The sequence below is a fragment of the Mus caroli genome, unplaced genomic scaffold, assembly GCF_978045245.1.
Source record: "Mus caroli unplaced genomic scaffold, Mus_caroli_1 scaffold_1, whole genome shotgun sequence".
Taxonomy (NCBI): domain Eukaryota; kingdom Metazoa; phylum Chordata; class Mammalia; order Rodentia; family Muridae; genus Mus; species Mus caroli.
In genome coordinates, this window is record NW_028227256.1 from 93,441,350 (window position 1) to 93,461,014 (window position 19,665).

At 38.9% G+C, this 19,665-nt stretch overlaps 1 protein-coding gene across 2 annotated transcripts in view; it reads right to left on the reverse strand.

Annotated features, from left to right (window-relative positions):
* Slco4c1 (solute carrier organic anion transporter family member 4C1) overlaps window positions 1-19,665 on the reverse strand; it is a 55,286-nt gene that overhangs the window by 31,279 nt on the left and 4,342 nt on the right. For both annotated transcript variants that reach the window (XM_021161978.3, XM_029482024.2), the window contains exon 2: window positions 19,291-19,554. In XM_021161978.3, the coding sequence (XP_021017637.1) occupies window positions 19,291-19,554 (264 nt within the window). The remainder of the gene's footprint in view (window positions 1-19,290; window positions 19,555-19,665) is intronic.

The following is a 19,665-nucleotide window of genomic DNA, read 5'->3' on the forward strand; positions in this document are numbered from 1 at the left end:
CAGATCATTTGCTGAGCTTGCAGCCCCATTGGAAGAATAATATGAACCAACCAGTACCCCCAGAGCTCCCAAGGACTAAACAACCAACCAGAGTATACATGGGGGGACCCATGACTCCAGCTGCATATGTAGCAGAGGATGGCCTTGTTGGACATCAGTGGGAGGAGAGGCTCTTGGTCCTGAGAAGGCTGGATGCCCCAGTGTAGGGGAATGCCAGGACAAGGAAGCAGGAGTGACTGGGTTGGTGAGCAGGGGAAAGGAGGATGGGATAGGGGATTTTCAGAGGGGAAACCAGGAATGGGGATAACATTTGAAATGTAAATAAAGAAAATATCTAATAAATAATAGTTTTTTTAAAATGGACCAGCCAGTGATAGGTCAGTTCTGTCTGTTAATATTGAACATACAGTTACTTAATATTAACACTGACACAAGAGAATCTGCACACATGCTCAGTTCAACCATTATCACAAAACCCACAAACTTCCCAGGCCCCTACCTCTGCTTAGATCCATTAAGTCCAGAAAGTTGCCCAAACAGAGGCTAAGCTCTGCTTTCCCCCTTGCTCACCCTACAGAAGGAGTAGAAAGAAAGGCCACAGGGGGGGTGGGGGATGAATGGGATTCTGACCCAGCTTCCAGTGAGAATTCTGGAGAGAAAAGCTCTTGACTGAAGAACAGACTATAAAGGGTTGTTATCAAAAGAAACCAAGACTCCTTAATTACTATAGCAGGTACTTCAAGGTAAGTAAGTTTAAACAAAAGCTACCCCATTTCCACCCTCTTTGTTTGAACTTAGTAGTGTGTGGATTTGTGTGTGTTTTCTTCCTTTGTCTCAACTTCCCACCTCCCAACTAGAGCTGGAAAGGCGGAGAAACACTGCATTTCTTTCGATCTGATCTGCCCAAGTCAGAGTATCTTCTAGCTCACTCCACATTCCTCTTGCTTATCCTCTTACCAGTATTTTGAACAATCCTTTAAAATGTGATAGACCAAACTAAAGAATCTCTGATCTCAGGCATGTGGGTCCCTCTCTGCACCTGGCTGGAATTCACTAAGGGCAGCTGGTGATGGGGCCCTAGAAAAGATGTGGGAACAATGCTACTTGCCTGACACTCAGGAGCCACCCATCCTCCCACATCCAAGTTACAGACTCTGCCTGTAACAGGAGAGGAACCAGGTGCAGGGTGGTCACAGAAGCTTCCTACTCTGCAGCATTTCTACAATGCAGAGGTAGAGTGGAAAGAGCTTACTCAAGGAATCCCAAATGTCTGTCTGCCTTTGTAAAAAGAACCAAAATCTGAGAGCCTTTGCCTGCACAGGCCACCTGCCTAAGATGTTGGCTTGGAAACCTGCTGTTTCCTCTGAGAACCTGATCCTAATCTGGTCCAGGTATGGAATTTAAAAAAAAAAAAAAAAAAAAAAAAGAGAGAGATGCCACTGCATCAAAAGAAAGATAATATATTTATATCAATCACAAGGAAACTGATCACAAAAGCAAAAAAAGAAAATTGGCACAGGAAATGTACATGACCAGAGATGGTGACTCGAAACAATGAGACGAAACACCTAAAGACACAATTTAATAAACTGACACTTGGGCTGGAGAGAGGGTTCAATGGTTATGAGCCCAAACTGCTCTTCCAGAGGTCCTGAGTCCAATTCCCAGCAACCACATGGTGGCTCCCAACCATCTGTAATGGGATCTGATGCCCTCTTCTGGTGTGTCTGAAGATAGCTGCAGTGTACTCACATAAGAGAGAGAGAGAGAGAGAGAGAGAGAGAGAGAGAGAGAGAGAGAGAGAGAGAGAGAGAGCTGACACTCAAATTAATCACCAGGAATGTAAATGTGTAGATTTCATTGCTTTGTAAAGAGGTGTTTGGGATAGATGTATCACCCACAGAACTGGTTGACTCCTACATGTACATGTTTGGATGATTGCAATTTTGCAAAGCATACCTGTACACTACATTGCATGTCACAAGAATCAAACAATTTCAGGACACAAAGGTGGATAAAGGTTGTCTGGGAGTTTTTGTGCCTCCATTCTCAGAACGATGTAACCAGTGAGTTAAGACTATAGCCTCATAAAGTTTCACACTATATATGATCTTCATGTATCCAAATTATTCATTTTGTTTCCACTGTTCATGTTGTTAATATTCAACATGTCATAGGACATCCTTTGGAAAAGTATGACCCAGGTATAAGCAAAGGAAATAGTGCAAAATATTTTAATTATTTCAATTGGTTTTAATTCTTGGCATAAGAGTCTACACAGAGTTATCTAACCCTTTAAATTACTTTTTGCATGAATTGATTTATATCTATTATAGGCATGACATAGACTCATTTTCCTTCTATACCATTTTGCATGTGACCATATGTGTGTAGTATATACACTCTTGGGGAACCTGGAGAACAGGATGTATGTGAAGACCAGAGGAAGACATCAAATGACCTGCTCCATCATTTTTCACTTTATTTCCTAGACACAGATCACAGGATCTCTCACTGAACCTAGAACTACATTGGAAGTCAGTAAGTCCCAGCAATTGTTCTGCCTCAAATTCGCATGGCACTAGGGTTAAAAGCAAATGAATGACCACATCTTGCTTTTTACAGGAGTGATGGGATTTGAACTCTGGTCCCCATGTTGCCCCAGTATAGGGGAATGCCAGGACCAGGAAGCGGGAGTGGGTGGGTTGGGGGGGCAGGGGTAGGAGATAGGGGGTAGAGGGTAGGGGGTAGGGGATTTTCAGAGAGGAAACTAGGAAAGGGAATAACATTTGAAATGTAAATAAAGAAAATATCTAATTAAAATATAATTTTTTTACAAAGAAGAGATCTTCTTACTTTCCAAGTCAACTGCCTAGAGCCCTTGACTAATCTTCTCTAATCATTTTTTCCCAATAGCTAGGCCAAGGGTTGTTATTATTCAAAAATCAGCAGCAGGACTACGAATATTATATGGTTGAATGTTTGCCTAACACCCTCAAGGCCAATGGTTCAATTTTTAGCATTGAAAAAAAGTGTTATTTTTCTTGATAGAATCTTTATGAAAAATTCTTTGAATTTCTATCTCAAATTATAGAAGTTACTTATAGACATACTTCCTTTCTATTTTAATTACAAGACACAGTATAGGCCTGTGCAACCAATAATGCAAAAAAGAGACAAATGATTGCTATTTCACTGAGAAAAACAAAATTACTCTCCCTCATCTCCCTAGAAAAACCTGCCAGAAGTTGCCCATTTCCACCCACTCTGCAACCAACACAGCCAGCATCTGGTACAGAACTTTGACTTATTTTCTTCCCACTGAAACCTGGTAGCCATATACAAAGTCTAATAGCTGACTAACAATTTAGACGGTGTTTCTGAACTCTAAGCCATGCTAAGTGTTGTGGTTATAGCATAGTATGTAAGGCACACAATGGACCCTGGGACAGGGTCCCAGAAGCTAAGTCCTAGGAGATTTAACTGCTTTAGTAGACTCGTAGTTTGTCCTTTATCTTCTGGCATGCATGCACTTTACCAGTCGCTTTCAGTACATCATATCCAATTCGCTTAATTCCATCAATATTGATGGCCAGTGTGACATTCTATGCTATGAAATAATCACTGCTTTAGAACTGTTGTTATTAGATAACAAATAATTGTTTGCTGTGGGGGCATCTCCTATGCAATGCCTCATGTTAAGATGTCACTGTACCCTACTCTAGAAAGGGACTGCAGAAGAGTCTTTCCATTCTCTAGTAGCTGTAGTAAAAATATTTGCGTGCATGACTAATTGTCTACAACAGTGTTATGGCAAAGATCATGAGAATTTACATAATACTGAGATAGTATGATGGTCAACGGGCCGATCCCTAAAGACCCAAGTTTAATCACAAGAAGCAATGAAGTAGGAGAGAAATGACTCCTGCAAACTATTCTCGGGCCTCCACATGCTTGCAATGCTGTGCGCACACACATGCCCATACTACCTGTCATGGTTTGTATATTCTTGGACCAGGGAGTGGCACCATTCGTAGGTGTGGCCTTGTTGGAATAGGTATGAACTAGTTGGAGTAGGTGTGTCACTGTGGGTGTGGGATTAAGACCCTCATCCTAGTTGCCTGAAAGTCAGTCTTCCACTAGCGGCCTTTGGATGAAGATGTAGAACTCTTAGCTCTGCCTGTGCCATGCCTGCCTGGATACTGCCATGCTCCCACCTTGATGATAATGGACTGAACCTCTGAACCTGTAAGCCAGCCCCAAGGAAATGGTTTTTTTTTATAAGACTTGCCTTGGTCATGGTGTCTGTTCACAGCAAACCCTAACTAAGACACCACCACATACTCAAAATAAATAATAAAATATAGCAAAAGTTTTTAGGAACAAAAGACTTTGTTTTAAATACGTAAAAATGTTGTGATTGTATTGTCCTACAGAACAGCAAACCTTCCCTGTCTTTGTAAGTAACAAAGAACTGCATCTCATGTGTAAGAGAACACCAAAGTGTTCAAGAAAAGATACCAAATCTGGAGTTGGAGCTGCAACAAGTACCACCACCTGCTATGCTTGCAATGCCTGACAGTTGTTCCTGAGTGAATTTGCACTGGACAAATACGTATTAACGAGTAATAATATTTTAGTAATCACTCCTAAGTTCTTCAGACCATTGATGACATTGTGGAGTTATCCCTCTCCAGAGGATATATAGCCTGAATGTACAAAGCCTGAATATTTCTACTCCCTTGTTAGCAGTTTATAAATAAATAAATAAATAAATGAATGAATGAATGAATGAATGAATAAATAAATAGTATCTGAACTCCCTGGCATGGATTAGGGAGACTACTCATATTCTACAATCCTAGTCTGCCTTCACCACCGGTAAGGACTCTGGGCCAATAAACCCACTTATGCTTTTGATGTAATAAAATGTTAAGAATTTGTGTTATATTTGAAATGTAAATAAATAATATATCATATAAAAATGTATGGTTAAAAAAGAATTTGTGTTATACAAAAGATTCAGATTTGTCTTTTTCATGAGAGTTACAATTTTTTCAGCTTAGATCCTCAGTGCACCCCTTGAAACCCACTTGAGAAAGGGGGCCAGTTTCACTTCTGAAGGTGGACATTATTTTGAATTTTAGATCAGAGCGGGCAGTGAGAGAACATTTAAAGCAATGAGCATTCATTAGATCTTCTGTGAATTTATGGTTGCAAAAGCAAATTTTACTCTAAAGTAAGACTTAATAGCAACCGCCTTCTGTGTTAGTTCTATTAATTAGACTTTATAAGGCCACGTACACCTTAGAACCCCTGAGAAACAGCCATTATGACTTCTGCGTGGCTGAAAGAAATGATGCAAAATAAAAACCTGCATATTACAAAAGTGTGTTAAGAGCTGATAGAAATGCAAAAAGGTGAGAAGAATGTCAAAATGAGCAGAGAGACAAAAAAAAATGTAATTATAAACTATCCCAATACATGGCAAATATAACAATAAACAAGCCCAGTCTCTTTTTCGGCCCAGTGAACTCACCTTCTAGCAAAGGCAAGGTTAGACTTTAGCAAAGGGAACACTCCAGAGCTTTTCTCCATTGGGAATTCAGTACTGCCAAAGTCCAAACACCCGCAGCCACAGAGGCCTGAGAATGCAAACAATTACCCTATTCCATCCCCTGCACTGCTTTTGTAAGTAGGAGTTGATGGAAACACAACATGCCCATTTCTTTAATATGTTACGAGGTCTGCTTTCTTGGGGCAACCACAGTGTTAAGCAACTGTAACAGACTGAATAGAACTAAGGCTGAAACTATTTATTACCTTGAAGTTTATAGACAACATTGGCTGACACCTCTTACACTACAAGATGGCTGTTCACTGTGTCTCTTTGTGTCTCCAGTGCCAGTAAGTGTTCCTATAGATGTGAAAAGTAACTTTGTTTTGATGTTTATTATAAGACAATTAAAAGAAACAGAATGGACAGGAGTAAGATTAATCTCTATGGAGCAAAAAAAGAACTTCAGCAAATACGAGTCCATCTTCTATCTTGCTGTGTGTTGATTTTGAAAATGGATCTAAAGTATCGCATTATTCAGCCTTAGTACTTCCTTTTGTGGTTGTTACTATGTAAAAATTATCGGTTGTCCCCCTAGGAAAATGACTAAATTTCCTTTCCCCATTGATATCAGGATGAGCATATTTAGCACTTAGCCTGTCAGTTGTTTTACACAGTAAAAAGGTGGAGGTGAGCTAAGTCACTTCCAGACAACTGCTTGGAAAACCTGAGAATGACTGGTCCCTTCCTTTATTCTGCAATTTACAGAATGTAAATACATAAAGTTACTCACCAGTAACCTTCATATAAAGGTGACTACAGCTGTAGCTCACTAATGGGAACAAAACACCCATGGAAGGAGTTACAGAGACAAAGTTTGGGGCTGAGACTAAAGAATGGACCACCTAGAGACTGCCATACCCGGAGATCCATCCCAAAATCAGCCTCCAAACGCTGACACCATTGCATACACTGGCAAGATTTTGCTGAAAGGACCCTGATATAGCTGTCTCTTCTGAGACTATGCCAGGGCCTAGCAAACACAGGAGTGGATGCTCACGGTCAGCTATTGGATGGATCACAGGGCCGCCAATGGAGAAGCTAGAGAAAGTACCCAAGGAGCTGGGGGGATCTGCAACCCTATAGGTGGAACAACAATATGAACTAACCAGTATCCCCTGGAGCTTGTGTCTCTAGCTGCATATGTATCAGAAGTTGGCCTAGTCGGCCATCAGTGGAAAGAGAGGCCCATTGGTCTTGCAAACTTTATATGCCTCAGTAGAGGGGAATGCCAGGGCCAAGAAGTGGGAGTGGGTGGGTGGAGGAGTGGGTGGGGGAAGGTGTGGGGGACTTTTGGGATAGCATTGGAAATGTAAATGAAATAAATACCTAATAAAAAAATTCAAAAAAAAAAAGAAAGAAAAGAAAAGAAAACCATGCATAGTAAATACAAAATAGGATTGACTTGTGAAGCCATAGTGATCTGAGAGTTGATGCTAATGTATAAGCAAGTTTATCTAGACGGCAGGTTGTACAGGTCCCTCATTCATCAACATCAAATCATTCAAAGAGTTACATTTTACCAATGTGATACAAAACACAAGGGATGCGATGATAAAGCAGACAGAGAGAGGATTTCTCGGTGAAGGTGGTATACACATACTTTCACCTATTTCCCCTCTAACACCACAGTAGTCATTCTGTTTAATTAATAAAAGTGACTATAAGAAGACTCTGAGGATGAAGACCTACTGGCTAGTGATATTGATTACCCAAGAAATTACATGATAGTGATCCCTTGAGTTTTATTTTTGCTTCCCTTTTCCATCCTTTGGAGCTAAAACCTAGAAGACAAAGGAAGCTAGGACACTGGCCTCCAGCGAGAAGTCAGGAGTCCCAGCCCTGGGCTGATTCGTGCCACATTGGTGGTTGAGATTCCTATCTTTATCCAGCAATGCAGCACCCATGTCCTCCTTTGCTTCTTCTGCGGGAGGATAAGAGGAAGCCTACCTAGCAAAGTCAGGACTTTCTGCATCGTCTAACCAGAACAAGCCCGCAAACTCCAGTTTTGTGTACATGTAGCTATTCCTTTCTCTCAGAAAGCATGATATCAGTAATGTTCTAGAGAGGTCCGTAGCATCCAGTAAACAGGAGCCTTTTTCCTTCCTAAAGAGTAGAGGCCAACAGGGATCCTGGACTTCTTTATCTGATAAAAATAGAGCACAACTCATACTCTCATCAGACCTGTCCATGCTGATATACAAAGAGAGCTCCAGGCTAATAGAGACCCTCAGACACATGTGTGCGCGCATGCGCACGAATGCACACACACACACACACACAGAGGCAGAGACAGAGAGACACAAAGACTGAGCAATTTTCAATACCCAAAATAAAAGGATTTCACAACAGATCCTAAAGACTATAAACTAGAGAATTAAAGAGTTTGTCATTAAACATAAATTATAGGTGAAATAGATCAGTTGTAGAAAAAGTACAAGATTAAGGGCATTTAATATTCCTATAACTACTAGTGAAATTACTTGGGAAGAATGGATCCTGCCCAAAAATATTGAAAAATTCTCAAGATGAGAATCTGAATAATCAGATGGTCTGGCTTAGTGCATTCCAAAGTGCACACTAAAGTGTTCAAACCAATTCTAGAAATCAGGGAGCAGAAACAGGTGGATGGCATTGAATTTGGGGCCCACCAAGCCTAGAGATTGAGAGCCTGTGTCAACTCCACCTAAACCAAACACCTTATTCCAAAAATGTAGCAGCACTTTCAAATTTACTTTATAATTCCAATGATCCTCTTAAGGCAAAACCAAACAGATGGAAAATAAGGGAAAATACCTTCTCTTTTGAATAGAAATAAAAATTTCCGGATAACATATTACTAAATACAACTCAGAAATTACATGTAAAATTACATGTAATTACATTACAAGTAAAATTTGTCCCGTGTGCAAGGTTGGCTCAGTATTAAGAATTTTAAAAAGGATAATCTACTACTTCAAGGCTTTAACAAAGTAATATTTCACAAAATTCAATAATCCTCATTTTGTAAGAGTTCTCAGGCAGAGTCATGTAAAACTATCCTAGCCTTGGCAAACAGCTGCAAAACCTACAGCATTTGTAGAAGATTGAAAAAAAAATCCCCTAAAGTGAGAATATTAATTTTCACCACTTATTTTAAATAGGCTCTTGCTATGTTGCCTTAGATACTTACCATTCAGTGCATAATCCATGTTAGCCTCAAACTTGAGGCAATCCTCCTGCCTCCCTGTTTTGGATGATGACAATATACACATGAACCACTATCCCAACTACAACTTTCACTACTTCTATTCAAATAAAACAGAAAGTTCTAACCAGTGTAGTCAAGCAAAAGAAGTAAATTAATGAAAAAAGAATATTTTACAAGATACAGTCAGTATTTACAGAAAACACAATCTACATAGAAACCACCAAAGATTTCAAACAAGCTCAACCACTGTTAAATGAGATCAGTAAGTTCACAAGGTACAAGATAAAATATAAAGTTTATTATGCTTCTACTATTAGAAATGAATGCAGACATTGAAATTTAAAGTACAATGCCACTGAAATAGTCCTGTCAAAGACTATATATATATATATATATATATATATATATATATATAAAACCATCCATGTGAATCCAACAAAATCTGTTTATCACTTTCATGCTGAAGCTCTAAGACATTGATTGAACGCTATTTTATTTTATTTTTTTTAAGATTTATTTATTTATTATATGTAAGTACACTGTAGCTGTCTTCAGACACTCCAGAAGAGGGCGCCAGATCTCGTTACGGATGGTTGTGAGCCACCATGTGGTTGCTGGGATTTGAACTCTGGACTTTCGGAAGAGCAGTCGGGTGCTCTTACCCACTGAGCCATCTCACCAGCCCTTGAACACTATTTTAAAGATTGCCCCAGTTGACTTTCTATGGCTGTGATAAAGAAAGCACAGCAAAAATAAATCTTAAGGAAGAAAGAGGAATTCTTTCACTCTACAGTTTAGAGTTACAGCTCTGGGTAGGAACTAAAGGCAAGACCCGAATTGCAGGAACTGAAGCAGAGGCCATGGAGGAGGACTTTCTAACTATCTTCTCAATCTATCTGCTTCCTATGGCACCCAGGATCACTTCCTGAGGAGGAGCACCACATACCATAGACTGGGCCCTCCTATATCAGTCATTATGCAAAAAGATGGCCGCACATACTTGCCTACAGGTTTATTCAATAGAGTTGTTTTCTTCATTGAAATGCAGTCTTCCCAGTTTACAATAGATTAAAATATATGTATAATAGTGTAAAATTGACCAAGGAGGTAAGAAACCTCAACAATGAAAACTTTCAATATCAAAAAGGGAAATGGATGAATACACTAGAAGATAGAAATACCTCCCATGGTCACAGATAGGTACAATTAATACTGTGGAACTGTCTATGATACCAAAAGCAATCTCCAGATTCAATGGAATCCTCCTAAAATTCCAATAACCATTGTCACAGAAACAGAAAAACCAAATTCCAAAATTCATGTAGAAGCACAAAAGACTCTGGATCCTCAAAGTCAAATTGCGAAAAATAACAAGGTCAGATGTATCACAGCTATGGATTTTAAGTATCGAGACAACCATGCAAAATGGAAACAGCACAGTTCTGGCACAAAAATGGACCCATTAATGGAACACAAGACCCAGAAATAAACCCATACAGAAATAGCCATTTGATTTTTAACTGTCAAAAACATACAATAGATAATAATACTTTTTAATGAAATGAGCTGGGAAAATTGGATAAAGGAATGAAACTGGATCTGCACAAGGAGTATATTCAAAATGGAGGAAATTGTCAGAAGCAAACAGGGAAAATACCTTAAGGTACAGAAATAGCTATGAGCTGTTTTAAAAGGACTCTAAGAATTGGCACACGGAAATGCAGAAAATTAAATAACTTCTGCACAGCAGAGGACATGATTAACACTGTCAGGAAACAGCCTACAGAATGGGAGAAACTCCTTGTCAGCATCAGATCTAACAGACAATGAGTGTCTAGACTGTTTAATGCTCTCAAAAAATAAATATGAAACTCCAACAACCCAGTCAATAAGTAAACTAATGATACAATCCCTGCTCAAAAAGACAAAGCACAAATTAAATGTTGTAAAGCAACATTATTCACCAAGAAAATGCAAACTAAAGATTCATTGAGAGTCCATCTTTCCTCATACACAATGTCTATCAAGATAAGAAATAAACAGTGGTAAAGGAGAAGAGAAAAGGAACCCTTATATACTGCTGTTGTGAATGTTGTCCTAAAGTCCATATGGAGTTCCTTACAAAACTAAAAGCAGCTCTACAATAAGTTCCAATTCTAGACCAAAGCACTGCAGTATTATGTACACATCCATTGATATTGCAGTCTTGTTTGTAAGAGCCAAGTTATTGAATCTGCACAAATGTATGTCAGCAGATAAATGGATAAATAAAAACTGCTTTACAGGCACAGTAGAGATTTTTATTATAATTTTTGTTACACTTATTTGCATTTGCATAAATGTGGGGGTACAGACATGGCACAGTGCATAAAAAGAAGTCAGAGAACAACCTGTGAAGTGAGTTCTTTCTGTTGACTATGTGGGTTTGAGGGGTGAAGTTTAGGTCATCTCTCTTGAGGGCAAGGACTTTACCTGCTGAACTACCTCACCAGTCCATAGTGGAGTTCTATTCAGTCATAAACAAGCAATAACTAGAACCTTTTGAACCAGAATCATAAAATATATTAATAAGAACATAACAAAGGAGGCTTAATTAAATACATTATCTATAAAATTAAGTAATACAAGAAATAGATTCTATAGCTCCATCTCTATTAATAGCAGAGATACCCAACATATATTATAACTAGACATATTTATATGCATAGGTTCAGCCAGTTGTTTCACTAAGCTGGATTTTAAATATTTATGTGTAAGCTATGCATTTGAATGTGGTAGACTGATGGATGAGTGATAAATGTTAGTGACGACTGGATGTGAGTGCATGAGCAGAAGCTAGGTCAATACCACACTGGGATTATTTGCACACACATATACATTTTAAAAGATTGGATGATGTTAAATTAATAGTGAATGGCCTAGGTGAGGCTATCCTAAGATGTATTTCCTTCTCCATTCTATTCTTACCAGTCTCTCTTTTCCTGAAAGTCTTAGAACGCCCCATTACTACGTTGAAAATCAGAGAATGAAGTTATTCCAAATTAGGCAAAGGTGTCTACTAAAACAGCCACATTTAATTGTGTGATAGGAGGATCCAATTATCTGAGCTACACTAGTAATTCTTCTCTTAAGTCTTAAATGTGGAAGTTTCAAAATATTTGGCCACATTTTGGCAATACATCAAGACCAAGGTGCTTCTAACGAAATGCAAATACAATCGATGGGAAAGTTTTTACTTCTGTGGTATTGTAACTACCACCTCTAGTGACAAACAGAAAGCAGACAGCCATTTCAATCACCACAGACTTCATCGTATTTCTCTACTCCTGCTCAGGGGACCGCTGAACTTTACACCAGGCACAGCCTTAACTAAGAAGTTATTATGGCAATTTCTGGTTGAAGGAATCCAGATGGGATCACAGAGCTGTCGCACAGTGCACAAACAGAATTTCTGCTTGACTCTGATGCATGCAATTGCATCTAATGGGCAAGACTATTAAAAACAATACAAAAGAGCTCATTAAGGCTAACACTGACCAGTGTGTGCACTTTTAAGGAACATGGCTATAAAGATAGAATTTCCTCTTTTTTTTTTTTTTGCTCACCACAAACCGCATTTTTAACAATGTTGAGGAAGAAAAAAAAAAAAAAGAAACACAAAAAAAGAAAGAAAATTACTTAACCTTTACCTCCCAAGCATTTTATCTACTCAAACAGAACTATGCTATACTTGAAAATCACATTAGACATCCCTTAAAAAGAATCCTGCACTATAGCACCCCTTCCAAGAATGCCAATGAAATCAGTACTTTATCAAGAATTTATGACAGACACATCAACAGTACTTTCAAAGCATTTCCACAGTATTCTAAACATGCTTCTCTTTTTAACTTCCTTTGTTACATGGTAAAATATCAGATATGAAACTAATTAAAACCATTCATGGGCACGAAGTTTGGCTCAATTTACTAAAGAAAATTCTAGCTCAATACAAACACACACACACACACACACACACACACACACACACACCTTGCAAGTGTGATCTGAGAATCCCAGTGAGTCACTCTGAACTCATTGACCAAAGAACATCATTGCCAAGCTTGTCTTTTCTTTGTTGATCTCACTTCTTTGTATCTCCTTTTCAAGGTCACTGTATTAGCAAGCCCATGTTAAAAGAATGACTTGATGCTCTCATAGGTCTAAGTATATGATTAGGGCATCAGTACCTTGTGAGGTAGAAGAATTCTCACTGAACATAAACTATTGGCATGTCAAAATACTCAGGTCATGGATCCTTCTCGCAGAGACCTTAGGAAGACATGTCCTTCAATAGTAGACCAGAACTAGGCAATAATACAGGACACATTAAATAAAAACAATCCCCCAGGGTAATGAATGATTACTATTTAAGATGTCATGGGAAGAGTGAATCACCTGTGGTGGTTTCAATGAGAATAGCCCCCAATAGTTCATATTTGAATTTTTAAATGGAACAATCAGGTAAGAATTAGGAGGTGTGGTCTTGTTACATGAGGTGTGTCTCTGAAGCTGGGTTTTGAGATTTCAAAGGCCTAGGCTAACCCAATGTCTTCTTCTCTGCCTCATTCTGGTGGAGCAGATGTAAGCTCTCCTCCACTATTGCTCCTGCGCCTGCCTGTCATGGTCCTGATATGGGTAAACCCTCTGAAACTGAAACCCAAAAAAAACCTCTTCTTTAAGTTACCTTGTTTGTGACATTCTGTCATGGCAATAGTAATATAACTAAGACAACCTCTAGTACACCAAACCATAATTTCATCTGAGGCATTTACTAGCCCTGAAAGCGAGCCCTAGTCCTTTGATTGCATATATTACATTTAAACTAAAAGTATTTGTTACATTATATTAGGAAGAAGCCTAAATAAAGATGAATTCCATTAAAAAAAAAAGAGGTGTCAAAGAAAGAATCCTCACGGTCAAACAAAATCACAGCACCTGAATTGACAGCTGAAAGACCTTAGAACTTTCTTATGTCATGCTTTCTTTAATATAGATGAACAAATATTCCATATTTCAACTGAACAAACAAGAAAACTCTGCCCAAGTATAAGATAAAAGACAAGATAAAAATTAGAAATCAACTTTCATTATACTCCCTTTCTTAGAGAAATTGTTTGAAGTGAGTTACTTGGGACAACCAACATCCTTTGTACAAACTTCTTTCTAACCTACTTATCTTTTCTTTTTTTTTTACATTGTTATTTATTCCCAATCCCAATCACTGCTTGCCATCCCTCTTTGCTTTCCAGTCCCTCCCTCTCACCTCTACTTTCAGCTCCCCTCCACTCATCCTCCCCTTCTTAGACGAGGGGAGGCCTATCCTGAATATCACCCAGCCTTGGCATTTCACTTTACAGTTGGACTAAGCTCATCTTCTTCTACTGAGGCTAGAAGAGGCAGCCCAGTTAGGAGAAAGGGACCCAAAGGCAGGCAATGCCTTGAGAGACAGGCCCTGCTTCTGCTGTTAGGAGTCTGTCATGAAGACCTAACTGCTCTACTGTTACATATGTGTGGAGGGCCTAGGTCAGCCTCTCGGCTTGGCAGTTGAGTTGCTATAAGCCCCTATGGGCCCAAGTGAATTCATTCTGTATAACCTACTGATCTTAAAACCTTTAGAAACCTAATCGTCTCCAAATAGAATTTTATTTTCCTAACTGAAGGTGACCTTCAGTGCAGAAGTTATTGTAAGCAGCAACATTAAAATAGTACTCATCCAAAAGGAATACAGACAACCTCGAACTGAACCAAAATATTATATAGTAAAGACTTGTTATATTTCAAATCATAGTTTTGTTAATGACGAGTTAGGATTACAGTTTAGTTAAGAAACACCAAAAGGCAAGGCACGGTTGTGCATACCTGCAATCCCAGCACTCAAGAATCAAGAGGCAGACAGATCTCTGCTGAGTGTCATGCCAACCTGCTATTCAAAAGTGCTCCAGACAGTCAGGGCTACATCAAAAACGAGTGTCCTAACCTGCGTTGGTGGTATAGTGGTGAGCATAGCTGCCTTCCAAAAACGAGTGTCCTGCTGTGTGTGGTGGTTCACAGCTGTAATTATACTTCCAAGAGTTTAAGGCATCCTCAGCAAGAGTTCACAGCCAGCCTAGGTTTGACCTGCTCACAGAATCCAACATTAAAACAGTCGACGCCAAAAGTGAAATCAAGGTAAGTTCTAAGCACTGCCAAAGATTACTTATTTGGAAATATCTTGTGACATTTTTCCATTTTTAGCTCAATAAGTTCAAAACATAACCCTTAGGAATATTCATTTCTCTTACTCGTAAAGCCTTCTCCTTTTTGTATCCAGTAACAATAATAGACAAAACTTCCCTGTGATAAATTCCATTATCTCCATGCAAAGCTAATCACTTCCAATCTTTATGTCTCTATAAAATCTCCAGATGAAAAAAAAAAATTATCCTTTGTCTCCCGTCTTCTTTGGTTTTATACAAGACAAAAGAAACCATGCTGATCCCGATCCCCCCCTTCTACCTCCCTGACTCTCACCCTCCTTTGGTGTCATTTCTCACACCTGTAGACATTTTGTGTGCTACTCATATTTCATATTTGGTTTTCATCTACTTACTAACTATATTATGTTACATTAATCTCCTCCTAGAGATTAACTCATCCAAAGTGATTTCTGTCAAGTGGAAGAGAGAGAGAGAGAGAGAGAGAGAGAGAGAGAGAACCTCAAACAAAGCATGCAATCTTTTCAATTTCCTCAAAGTTCATTTCAAATGAAACTACAGGGCTGACTTTAGTTAACAAAATGAGTTTTGTGCTTCTCAAGTTGTTTTACATTAAGGGTTTTTGGATGTTGTTGTTGTTGTTGTTGTTGTGGTGGTGGTGGTGGTGGTGGTGGTGGTGGTGGTGGTGGTGGTAGTGGTGGTGGTTGTGAAACAGCATCTCAAGTATTACAGGATGCTTCATGAATTGCTCAGGAGCCTGAAGATGACATTGAACATCAGCTAGCTGTACCTCCCAGATTTCAGTTTGCAGGTGTGGCACCATGCCCAGTTTATGCTCTGCTGGGAACAGAACTCCAGCTGCTATAGCATTAGAAAAGCAGTTACTCCTGAGTTCCTTCCCAGCGCCCTGACTTAGGTATTTCATTCCTTATGAACATCCTGTGGCCTCAGGCTTCTAATTTACTTACTGGTGCTTTCAACACATTTGTTTCTCTTTGGCACTCACATCCCCAGTTTTTTTTTTTTCTTTTTCTATATTTCTTACAGCTAGACAAATAATTCAGATTTTTGTTCCATGTTTCTATATTTGTGAAAGCGAATTAACTCATTTGAGCAGAAAAGTTACGATTTATTTTTTTAAATGATACTTGGCTCCTTGACTTAAGGAAGAAGGGATAACGATTCAGCCCAGTTGGTAGAGTGCGAGCTAATCATGCAGGAGGCTCTTATTCTCAGACCAACACAGAGTCCCTCCCAAATGGTGGCATATGCCTGCATCCCATAACCCCCATCCCAGTGTCATCCTTGGTTATACACACTTCATGACTACCTGAGCCACATGATCCTCTCTCGGGAAAGAAGAAATTGTTTAAATTTAGAGGAAAAAAAAGAGCCCTCAAATCATTCAATATCTAATAAACTATGAATAATAAATTTAAAGCCTTAAAACAAACAAAGCAGAACATTAAATATAGGATTTGTTTTAGGAAGTATTGAATATGAAGCCACTATAAGTCACTGCATCATTCGATGTGAAGTTGTAGACAGTGACAAAGAAAGGGTTTGAGTGCAACATTCATTCTGTGCTTAAATGCAGGACTTCTTACAGATGTATAATGAAATTTCGGTCCTGTAGTCTACATGTACTAAGTGCAAGCTCTCTCTCTGCCTCTGCTCTGTGCATGACATCAGTTTTCTTTTTGAGGAAAAACACTCATAAAATTCAAAATAACAGATAACTATTAGGTTATATATATATACATATATATATATATATATATATATATAATATATACACACACACACACATATATACTGTTATACCAAGTATATATTTCAGTGGACTACTAAGTAGTCTAATCTACTAAAATATTGAGAAATATCTACAACAGCAATAAGAATTTTGGGCAAGCTTGCATACTACACAACATTTACTAAAACTTTCTGCTCTCGCTTCAGTAATATCTCAGGTTCAGCTGTGAGCCAAGTCTTTCCATGCCCCAGAAACACCTTAATTAGTAGCTCTTCCCCTTTGGGATATCAAGAGTTCACCCTGACTGTAACTCAGGATGTGACTCTGAGGACCACCGGGACAGAGGCCAAGGTTTTGTAGAAAAGGTACTTACATTTTACCTGATAAAATCTGAGGCTTGTTAACAAAGTCTCTTTAAGTACAAGAGAGTTTTTGAGGCATTGTTGTGTTCTCCCTTAATCCCAGTGCTCAGAAGCATTTTGAGAAGAGTCAGGGCTACTCAGAGAAACTACATCTCAAATAACAATAATAACAACAACAAACAAACAAACAAACCAAACCAAAATGAGAATAATATTCTCCAGACATGAGCACACCAATTATCTTATACCTAGTGACCAATTCTGAAGACATGCATACAAGTAACCTTATAGAGACTGAGATTATATTTAGGAATGTATATGTATATTCATATCTGGATGTAAAAACAAATAATAATAAAAAAATGCCATGAACTTAGAACAAGGAGGTGTACATGGGAATTTTTGAAAGGAAGTAACGGAAGGGGAAAATGTTATAATTCTATTACAAAAAGTTAAAACACACATGCTAACAGCCCAATGAAGAAGACAGGCACCTGGCCCACTGCAGCAGTAAGGCCCCAAACATTGCAAACACAAATAAATACATTGACCCTATCACAGAATCAGTAGGATGTGTTCTGCAGAGGCAAGTTGGTTTGAATGTTCTGTACTGTTTGGATTTCAAGGTGTAACAGCAGAGTCTATGCTGCAATGTGTGCCTTGTTCCTAAAACTACCCCCAGTGAAATGATGCAGCCGGTCTTATGCAACATTGCCCAATGTCAGATAAACTCAGTCCACTGACAGTATCTTCTCCTATGCTGTTTATTTGGCAATTTTTGTATTTTCAGTGCATCCTCTCTTCTTCTATATACTGTTTCCCATTTTTATATCTAGATGAAATATTCTTATACAATACGTACAGTCTTCAAACCAAGTGCATAACACAAACCATTTTATTGGGAATTACGTCTTATTCCTTATTAACATGCAATTTGGAAGGCAGTCAGTCTTGGAAAACATTAACATGCTAATATTATTTTTTAAATGTTTACATATGCATATATATGTATGCATTGTTTGTCTATACATGTGTATGTGCATGACATGCATGGCCTGTGCCCATGGAAACTGATCCATTGCAACTGGAGTTATGGATGATCGTAATCTACTATGCGGATTCTGGAAATCAAATTCAGGTCTTCAGTAAGAGCAGCAAATGTTCTGAACCACTGAGCCTGCCTTAATATTATTTTTATGTTAACACAAAAAATATTAAAATATTGACTTTAAAAGAACTTCCAGGGCTGGCGATATGGCAAGGTGGTTAAGAGGAATAACTGTCCTTCCAGAGGACCAGGCTTTCATTCGTAGCAACAACAGGTCAGCTCACAAACATCTGTATCTCCAGTTCCAGTGATTCCCAATGTACAAACACGAAACAAAACACCAATGTATATAAAAGTAGTTTTTCAAGAAATTTAGAAAAGAATGCTTTTTCTGCAATATTTCAATTTCTCCTTTTTCTCTCCAGGCCTCTTAGTTGCCCAATCCCCAAAGGCTTCTCAATATTTGTTATTGCCAATCCCAGAAAGGACATAAAACTGTTCAGGTGAACTTCCACAATTCATAAGCAGGTTCCTCTAGTCAAAAGGTTCATCAAACTTCCTCCCAAGCCTTTGAACAATGGGCTTTGTTTACTCGAAGTAACATAGTCGTCAGAGGTCACTCTGAAGCTGTAAGTTCAGACTAGAGCGGAAAGAAAAGCTGGACTTCAGTCCTGAGAGAAAATGCCCTAACAGGCCAACTCACCTGTCTTGTCTTAAACCAGGAATGTGCAAGCCCAGCGCACAGAGTTGTAATCATTGCAAATAGCAAAAGTACAAACAAAAACCTGCAAGTCTCAGAATCTCAGGGAACTCAACACCTGCAAGCAGGATGGATCCCTTTCTGTTTGAAAGGGGACCTTGCACAACATGGGATAAGCAAAGCAGAGAATCAGAGACCTGGAGAGCCAGCCGCTGAGCTAACAAATAACACACAGTCTATCTCTCTGATCTCCAACCTTACACAATTTACACAAAGCATCAGGAATGACTTTAGACCTGACCTTACTGTACATGTGTCAACAAACCTGTTTCTATGTAATCGTGGGGATTAATGCGAACAAAAACCTAAATAAAGAGACGTTACCTTCAAAAATGGATCCCAGTTCATATCTTCCACTGAAGAAGTGTGGTAAGGAAAACACCAGCGCTCCCAGTCCTATCATAAAGGATGCAAAGGCGAGCCAGCGAGGCTTGTGTCCTCTCTCCCCAAAGAAAGACACAAATAGAGATAACACGCAAAAGGAGATGTCGTAGCTTGATGATATCAGGCCTGTCAGTGAGCTTTTCATTTCATAGCGCTTCTCAATGGTGGAGATGCTAATGTTTACCAGGCCGTTTACTACGATACCTGGAAAAGAGTGAATGCCTTGTTATAGCTTCACTACATGCATCCCATTCGTGAGGAAGAGCACTGGGCTTTGCTTCATTGTTTCTTCTACTTTTTCTTTTCCTTGGAAAT